Below are 9,833 nucleotides of genomic sequence, written 5' to 3' on the forward strand. Positions count from 1 at the left end.
AATACAGTTTGCTTTTGTCCTGGACTAAAAGGTGGTTTTGACAAAATAGAACGAGACCTGATGGTGCCAGATGTGGTCAAGTCAGATCTGGTGATGGATGGTTGAACCAGTTATACACCAGATATGCTCAATTCTGTGCCCAATAGACTTGAGAGAGTGAAGTCCATAGTAGGGGTATTGGTCGAGAAGGGAGTAAGCATTTTGTTGGGTTAAAGAACATCAAAGGTGTGGGTCTGTGGGTGGTTGAACAGTTCCAATAGTATTGGCTTTTTTTCATTCATTCAAGGGATGGGAGAATTGCTGGCTGCTCGCATTTATTGCCCATCCCTATATGACCTTGAGCTGAGTGCATTACAGAGGACATTTTTTTAAGAGTCAACCACATTGCTTTGGGTTTGGAGTCACATGTCAGACCACATAAGATTCCCTTCCCCAAAGGACATTAGTGAACCAGGTGGGTCTTTACAACAATCAACGATGGTTTTGTGGTCATCAGTAGAATTCTAATTCAAATTTCACAATCTGCTGTGCTGAGATTCGAACCCCGGACCCCAGAGCATTATGCTGGGTTGCTGGATTGCTAGTTCAGTAACAATACCATTATGCCACCTCCTCCTGATTTGGATGATGTTAAATAAACTCACAAAATGGTAAAAGTACACATCAGGTGAACTTAGTGGAAAAGAAGAAGGAGGTAAATTGAAAACGGATAAGGCTCTTGAGGAGTACAAAGATAGCAGCAAAAAGCTTAAACGGGGACTTAGGAGGGCATAAAGGGGCCACGAAATGTTCTTGGCAGGCAGGATTAAGGAGAATCCCAAGGCTTTTTATGCATACATAAGGAGGAAGAGGATAACTAGGGAAAGGCTAGGTTCACTCAAGGACAGTGTGGATTAGGTTCTTAATGAGTACTTTGCATCAGTATTCATAAAGGAGAAGAATGTGGTGGATGGTGAGTGTAGAAAGGGGGATGTTGACATTCTAGGGCATGTTGAGATAAAAAGGGAGGAGGTATTGGAGGTTTTGAAAATCATTAATTGAAAACCCAGATAGGGTCTATCCCAGAATACTGAGAGATGTGGGGGAACAAATTGTTGAGGCCTTGGCCAAAATCTATGTCTCCTCTTTAGCCACTGGCGAGGTACCAGAGAATTGGAGAGTAGCTAACATTGTTCCTCAGTTTAAGAAGGGCAGAAGAGACAATCCAGGAAATTACAGACCTGTGAGCCTTACATCAGTGGTGGGGAAATTATTGGACAAGATTCTTAGGGATAGGATGTACTCATCTGGAAGAGAAAAGGCTTATTAGCAATAGGCAGCATGGTTTTGTGAAGGGGAGATCATGTCTCACAAACTTGATTGAATTCTTTGAGGAAGTGACAAGAAAAATTGACTAGGACAGGGCAGTGGATGTTGTATACATGGACTTTAGTAAAGCCTTTGATAAGGTTCCTCATGGCAGGCTGAAGCAGAAGATGAAGTCATATGAGATCTGAGGTGAGCTGCTAAGATGGATATAAAACTGGCTTGGGCACAGAAAGCAGAGAGTAGCAGGGGAAGGGTACTTTTCTAACTGGAGGTCTGTGACAAACAGTGTTCCACAAGGATAAATGCTGGGGCCTCTGTTGTTTGTAATGTATGTAAATCATTTGGAGGAAAATGTAGGTGGTCTGATTAGTAAATTTGCAGATGATACAAAAATTGCGGGAGTAGCAGATAGTGAGGAGGTTTATCTGAGGATACAGCAGGCTATAAATCAGCTGGAGACTTGGGTTCAAAGATGGCAGATGGAATTTAACCTGGACAAATGTGAGATGATATGATTTGGAAGATCTTCTGCAGAAGGAAAGTATACAGTAAATGGTAGAGCCCTTAGAAATATTAGCATACAGAGGGATCCACAGTTCCCTGAAGGTGGCAACTCAGGTAGACAAGGTGGTCAAGACTGTGTATGGTATGCTGGCCTTCATTGATCGAGGCATTAAGTATAGGAATTGGAAAATCATGTTGCAGTTGTATAAGACTTTGGTTAGGCCGCATTTGGAGTATTGTGTCCAATTCTGGTCGTCACACTACCGGAAGGATGTTGAGGCATTGGAAAAGGTGCAGAAGAGATTTATCAGGATGTTGCTTGGTTTGGAGGATATGGACATGAAGAAAGATTGAACAAACTTGGATTGTTTTCATTGGAGCGTCAGAGTATGAGGGGGGACCTGATAGAGGTTTACAAGATTATGACAGGCTTGGATAGAGTGGATAGTCAGAGTCTTTTTCCCAGGGTCGAAGGGTCAATTAGTCAGGGGCATAGGTTGAAAGTGAGAGGGGGAAAGTTTAAAAGAGATGTCAGGAACAAGTTTTTCCACACACAGGGTAGTGAGTGTCTAGAACGTGCTGTCGGAGGAGGAGGTGGAAGCAGATTCTATAACAACGTTCAAGAGGCATCTGGATAGATACATGAATAGGCAGGGAATAGAGGGATATAGACTATGTAGAGGCAAGAAAATATTAGGTGAGAGAGATATCTGTGTTGACGCGGACTTGGTGAGCTGTAGGGCTTGTTCCTGTGCTGTACTGTTCTTTGTTCAGGTCTGGGAACATCTGGGGAGAGAAACAGCCTGTAACTTTTATGCTATAGGGCATCATATACTTTGGGGGGGTGGTGGTGGGGTGGGGGGGGGGGCGGGGGGGTAGATGTTGGACTACCCCAAAGATATGTTGTAGAATTCTTTCCCTCCTTCACCAACCCCCACTCCCCCCACCCCGCCCCACTAGAAATCCCCATGTAAGGACTGCATGGAGAAATTCAAGCTTCTATTGGGTAATTAGCCTCTTCTGTATCCTCAGATAAACCTCCTCATTATCTGCTACTCCCCCAATTTTTGTATCATCTGTAAATTTACTAATCAGACCACCTACACTTTCCTGCAAATGATTCATATATATTACAAACAACTGAGGCCCCAGCACTTATCCTTGGAACCATCCGAAACGCTGATATAATTTGCAAACTTTGGGCGGTTCTGTCTGTCTTAGAGTAATAGGTACTTAGAAAAAGTTAGAAAAATTTAAATCGCTTCTAATCTTTTGGTGCCTATAGTGCAGACCCACCCCACCCCCACAGACACCCCACAGGACTTTCCCCATCTACGTTGATTCCTCAACCACCCACCAGCCCCCACAAATCCCTCCACCCCCATCCCCAACTAACAGTGGATTGCCCTCCCCATTGTCTGACTAACCCCCGACCCCTGACGGGGCGCTTCAACTGTCCTTCCCACTTACAGACTACCTTACAACCCTCCGCCTCCCCCCCCCACAGCACACCCCAATATCCCCATGGATATCTCCATGGAACCCCCGATTTCCCTCCTTACTACCTGAACATCCCTCAACACCCCAAAGGATCCTGGGATACTCCCTGACCTCCCCCCCCCCCCGCCCCTCCCCCCTCACCATAAGATGCCCCCGACAGTCTGTGTCACAATGTTGGGCGAGAAAGGAATGGCTGGAGTTCAAGGTAAATAACCAGGGCTTGGAACGGCACAGTTGAATTGAGCCCTCATCATTGCTTACCTAGTTAGTGGGGGTGGTCAGTGGGGGAAGTCAGGTAATTGGGGGGTTGGTGTGTGGGAGGAGTGCATGTGGAAGTTGGCCAGTGGTGTAACGGCTGGTTAGTGGGGCTGTTGGGGAAGGCAGTGGAGGGGGGGGGCTCCCATGAAGGATCAGGGTGTAGTTGATTGATGAGGAAAGCAGTCAGGGGAAGTTGGGAGGATCATCGGTGGGACCGGTAGCAAGTTGGGGGTGAAAGTCAGGGTTGGGAAGGGAAGTCAAGACGGGGTTCAGTGGGGTTGTTGTGGGAGGACTTAGTGGGGAGCTGGGGTGTGGTTGTGGGAGTCGGGGATATGGAGAGAGTGCATGGGGGTTGGAGAGGTGTGATTTTAATCCTTCTAACTTACTTCCTCTAGGTAACTATTGCTGTAAGAGTGTCAGAACCATCCAAAGTTTGTGGTTTATGTTATACTTTTGGGTAGTTCCCATTGCAGGATGCTTTGGGCACTGGCATCTAATCCTTACATGGGGACCTCCGGGAGCCATGAGGACAGATGGTGGAGGGTGGAGGTGGGGAAGGTGGCCGGGTGTGGGCTGGCGTTCCCCAGCACATCTTTGGCATACCCCCAGTTACGATTCCCTGGAGCTCAGAAGTTAGAGACCTCAGAGTGCATGACAATCCCACCCTGATTGCTGCTCCACTCAAGATTCGGGCCAACATTTGTAAAGTATTTTTTAAGGTTTATTTATTATTGTCACAAGTAGGCTTACATTAACACTGTAATGAAGTTACCGTGAGAATCCCCTACTTGCCACACTTTGGCACCTGTCCGGGTAGACCTGACGGAGTATTTAGCATGGCCAATGCACCTAACCAGCACGACTTTCGGACTGTGGGTGGAAATCGGAGCACTCGGATGAAACCCATGCAGACATGGGGAGAATGTGCAAACTCTACGCAGACAGTGACCTAAGCCAGGAATCGAACCCGGGCCCCTGCCATTTGAGGCAGCAGTGCTAACCATTGTGCCATCGTACTGCCCTGGTTGTGAGGCTGCAAGTGGCTTGGGGGCACTTTTTTTCCCCCCAGAGACAGTCACATAGGAAAGTGATTGTGTGGGGGGGGGGGGAAGGGGAACAGGAAGATGGATGGTGAAGCAAGTGATTGGAGAGCGCAGTGTGTGTTATTTATTTGGTAAGCTTTTTAGGAGCATGTCAAATATCGGATTGAGAATTGGCCACCCAGTTCACTCAGTAATCAAAGTTCCTGTTTAGGGATTCAATCTAGCCTTTCATTATCTTTCTCTTGCCTAATCCCATAGTCCTCTACTCACTGCTAACTCAGAAGATAAGTCAATTCCATTTGGAATGTTTCGGTTGGGTTACCACACTGTAAACCTGGAGAGCAAGTTGAGAAATCTGAGTCCAAGGAAGTTATTTCTTAATCTAAGATTAGTTCAAGCCCCTTGTAGGCTATAATCACGTCCTCTGGTGTTCCTCTGTCACAGACTTTCTACAAAAACGTTTTCTACATCATTCACCATATCAAATCCCTTCATTATTTCGAAGGGTTGGATCATATCCATGCTAAATATCTTTGACCAGAAAAAACATGTTTAGCTTCCTGAACCTCTCCCCATGGTTCAGTCATCTAAAACATGCAATCAACATTCTTGCCCTTCTCTGAAACCTTTCCCACTGCCTCTCCATTCTTTTGAGCACAAGTTAAATTTATTTTCCCTGTCGGATAATCCCCAGTGCGATCAGATTTCTGTTAAGAGTACTTTTTTTCTTTAAGTGGAAGCACAGCCATTGCAGCTACAATTAATCCCACGTAGAACTGAGTTATTTCGTGGGGTGTGTTGAACATTCCCTGTTCCAGTCCTAGTCTCAGGCTCCTTCCATTAACTCTTTTCAATGATTGTATTGGTACCACTTGCTGCTCACCTTGGTTTTTAAGTCTCTGTTCCCCTTTACACTGTCCTCAACCACCAAAGCCATACAGAGTCCGCCCCTGGCGCTTTAACGCATACACCACATCTATGGTGGTCACCGTTTTGCGCTTGGCGTGTTCAGTATAAGTCACCGAGTCCCTGATCACATTCTCCAAAAACACCTTCAACACCCCGCGGACCTCCTCATAGATCAAGCCGGAGATGCGCTTGACGCCTCCGCGGCGAGCCAGACGCCTGATAGCAGGCTTGGCAATGCCTTGAATATTGTCACGGAGCACCTTGCGGTGCCGCTTGGCTCCACCTTTACCAAGCCCTTTACCACCTTTCCCTCTACCTGACATGATCAATACCAAACCTTGGGAACTGGAAAAATTAATCAATTATGCTTCTAATATTCCCCCTACTCCCACCTTCACATGGTCCATCTATGACACATCCCTTCCCACCCTTGACTTCTCTGTTTCCAATTCTTGGTATTGTCTATATATTAATATCTAACCCCATCGATTCCCATAGCTATCTTGGCTACACTTCCGAACGAACACCCTGCATCCTTTAAGACTCCATTCCATTCTCCCAATTTCTCTGGGGGCAATTCTCCCAGCCCGCTGCACTGCTATTCTTTTTATTTTTGTAAGTGCCAGTCTATGTTTTGTTTTCATGTCTTTGCTTTCATTAACATTTACTCTAGACCAATGCTTTGTTCCTTTACTACAACCATTACTGCTCCCTTTGCCTTTTGTCCCATGACAATACTTTTCACTTTATCCCAATACATGTGACAATAATAAATCAAATCAAATCAACTACCTTTGTCATTTACCTTCTCCTGCTTGCTAACCTACCCGTGGCCTTCCTTTTTGCTCCACCTGACATTTCTCCCTTTTTCAACTGCATAAAACCCATCACATTTCTACCTGTCTTCAGTTCCGAAGAAGAGTCACATTGAATTTGAAACATTTACCGGAATTTTACCGCCTTGCCTGCTCAAGGCTCGTAAGATCCCACCTGAGGCCAACAGAGAATGCCATTCTGTGAGGCTCGCCCGCCCCAATTCCGGGCGTGCCGGTAAAATTCCGGCCATTGGGTGGGATTGGGTGGAATTCTCTGCCACATTCTGCTCTCTGTTCCTCTCTTGACAGATGCTGCCAGTCCTGTTGAGTTTTTCCAGTACCTCCTGTTTTTATTTCAGATTTCCAGCATCAACGGTATTTTGCTTTTATGAAAATTAATTTGGTAAACCAATAGCTGAAGCAATGCTGGGCATATTTTCATATTTCTTGGTGAATGGTACTGGGGCAGAGGGGAGATTGGGGGGGTTGGAAAATCAGTCACAGTTCCACAGAGCCATGGTAGCACTGAGCACCATTTTCCAGCTCTTGGATAGATTTTAAAAAAAAAATTATTTGTGTCACAAGTAGGCATACATTAACACTGCAATGAAGTTACTGTGAAAATCCCCTAGTTGCCACACTCCGGCGCCTGTTCGGATACACTGAGGGAGAATTTAGCATGGCCAATGCACCTAACCAGCATGTGTCTCGGACTGCGGGAGGAAACTGTCCTCGGAGGACAACCCCGGAGGAAATCCATGCAAACACGGGAAGAAGGTGCACCACAGACAGTGACCCAAGCCAGGAATCAAACCCGGGTCCCTGGCGCTGTGAGGCAGCAATGCTAACCACTGTGCCACTGTTGTCTGCAATGGGTGACAGCTTAATTTAAATATCATAATATACTTGAATTAAGCAGAGCGGGATTCCCATCAACTAATGATGTGATTGTGCCATTTGCCCTGCTTGCCCCAGGAACAGGCCTAAAGAAACTCTTCGGTACAAAGGAGCTATTAAATCGAAACAGGCTTTTTAATCATTCATTAGTTATCATTTACAGTTTTTGTTTAATGTAGGTTTTCATTCTATTGGCATTTTTATTAAAAATATTTTCATAATTTATTTTCTTGGAGGTGTTTTTTGCAGAAGACAATGTGATGTTTATATAGCACTTAAAATATGTTAATCTTGTGTGTTAAATCAGCAGAAATCAGACTCTATTGAAGCATTCCCAGACTATACCAGCACAGGAAGCGCCCCATTAAAAAAACATACTCAATAAGCTTTTTCAATATAAACTTTCATGGGAATTCAAGGAGACTGAAGTGTTTGCAATAGCATCCCATAGTGGTCGCTAGGTGAAGTTTAAACTAATGGTGGCAATTGGTTTTAAAAGATAGACTCGAGGGAGATCAGCAGGCACCTACTATTATGTCACCACCCACGTCAGGAGACTTTTGCTCACAACCCCCTTCCCACTACCCCTTGAAATGACTGAATGGAATAGACTAAGAGAGCAGAATTTAATGTAACTGATGTGGATGTAGCTCACTGGTCAGAGAACTGGTGGGAAACCTGTGTCGCATCTGAGGGGGAGGCCCACGCAATTACCTGGCTAACACCACGCCTTCCCTGGGAATTACAACACTGTGATTGGAAATTACATCCACTGAGAGTCGCCGGCCAATGGTGCTGCTCCAAGAAACATGGCAGCCAGGCCCACTTAATCACAGGAGAGGCTGCACGCCAATCTCCCAGTGATGGGAAAACCGCCATAGCTGTTCTCCATGGCTGGCAGCATCACTGGGAATTGTGCCTGCTGCCAGGATTGCTGCAGGGTCTTCACCCGGGATCATTGTTAGATCCCTGAACTTGGGTGAGTGAGGATGGAATGGAGGTCGGGGGAAGGAATTGTGGGGGAGGGGGGACAGAAGGGCCAGAGGTAAGGGCAGGGGTGGCTTTCCACCATGGTGGCACAGTGGTGAACACTGCTGCCTCACACTCCAGGGACCCGGGTTCAATTCCAGCCTTGGGTGATTGTCTGTGTGGAGTTAGCATGCTCTCCCCGTGTCTGCGTGGGTTTCCTCCGGGTGCTCCGGTTTCCTCCCACTGTCCAAAGATGTGCAGGTTAGGTGGATTGGCCATGCTAAATTCCCCCTTAGTGTCAGGGGGATTAGCGGGGTAATTACATGGGATTTGGGTCGATGGGCCAAATGGCCTCCTTCTTCGCTGGAGGGATACTATGATTCTATGATTCAACAACCACTTCCAAGTTTCCGGTTTCCTCCTACAATCTGAAAGATGAGCTAGTTAAGTGCATTGGCCATGTTAAATTCTCCTTCAGTGTACCCAAACAGGCACTGGAGTGTGGCGACTAGGGAATTTTCACAGTAACTTCATTGCAGTGTTAATGTAAGCCTACTTGTGACACTAATAAATACATTTTAAAACTTTAGTCTCATTCCTCACCCCGTCCTAATGCCAGGTCTCTTGATTGGGCATTGTAGCTTTGAAAGAGGCATCTCCCCTTGAAGGCTGCAGGCAAAGGCAACAGGATAAGTTGGGTGGCCTTCAGGAGACACAGGCTCTGCCTCTCCCATTTCATCCCTTAGCCACCACTAAATTTCAGCAAGCTCAGCAATTATTGGCATCAATTGGCTCAATATGGAGCCTAATTGACATCCCACCACAAGCAGACAGGTTTCCACCATGGCTCCCTTTCAGTATCCAACTTAATTATGGAGGGTTTCCCATCACTGGGAGATTGGCATGCAGACTGTCCTGTGATTAAGTGGGCCTGGCTGCCATGTTTCTTGGAGCAGCACCATTGGAACCACACTGCCAGTTGCAGTCGAGGTCACTTCCTGCCATCAACTCCTTCAAGGCTAGTGGCAGCTGCAATGTCAGCCAATGTACCAGCCATGTGAATCAAAACTTGTGCCTTTTGCTTGTTCACTCCTGCTTGCAACAGTAGTGTGGCATGCTTTTGCTGTGGTCCCACTCCCAAGTTTAAGGTGTGATTGATGATACCACATGTTCTTCAAACAGCAGTTTTTTGCTCACTAGCTGCTTCCACCATGACAGGTGCTGATATGTGCAAATTCTGATAAAAGAGATGTTACGTGCTGTGAAATGCTGCTGTTGTTCTGAGCTAATTGCAGCATCTGTCTTGTAAAATGGTTAACTTGGGTGGTCTTATCTTGGCAGCTTCTATAAGATGTGCAGTCACTTTCCTGATCTTAGATTCTCTGAGTATGGTACACAGCATTAAGTATTGCCACGTGTCTTGCTGGGCATGCAGCATTGCTTTGATTTGATTTATTATTGTCACATGTATTAGCATACAGTGAAAAGTATTGTTTCTTGCGAGCTGTAAAGACAAAACATACCATTCATAGAGAAGGAAAGGAGAGAGTGCAGAATGTAGTGTTGCAGTCATAGCTAGGGTGTAGAGAAAGATCAACTTAGTGCGAGGAAGGTCCATTCAAAAGTCTGA

The 9,833-nt window shown here is 46.0% G+C and overlaps 1 protein-coding gene across 1 annotated transcript; it reads right to left on the minus strand.

Moving 5' to 3' along the window:
• Positions 1 to 5,533: 5,533 nt before the first annotated feature.
• On the minus strand, positions 5,534 to 5,845 carry LOC144499269 (histone H4). The gene has a single exon (XM_078221383.1). It carries the CDS (start codon positions 5,843 to 5,845, stop codon positions 5,534 to 5,536), a length of 312 nt encoding a protein of 103 aa, XP_078077509.1.
• Positions 5,846 to 9,833: the final 3,988 nt, after the last annotated feature.

This window comes from Mustelus asterias, chromosome 9, assembly GCF_964213995.1.
Source record: "Mustelus asterias chromosome 9, sMusAst1.hap1.1, whole genome shotgun sequence".
In the NCBI taxonomy this organism is placed as follows: Eukaryota; Metazoa; Chordata; class Chondrichthyes; order Carcharhiniformes; family Triakidae; genus Mustelus; species Mustelus asterias.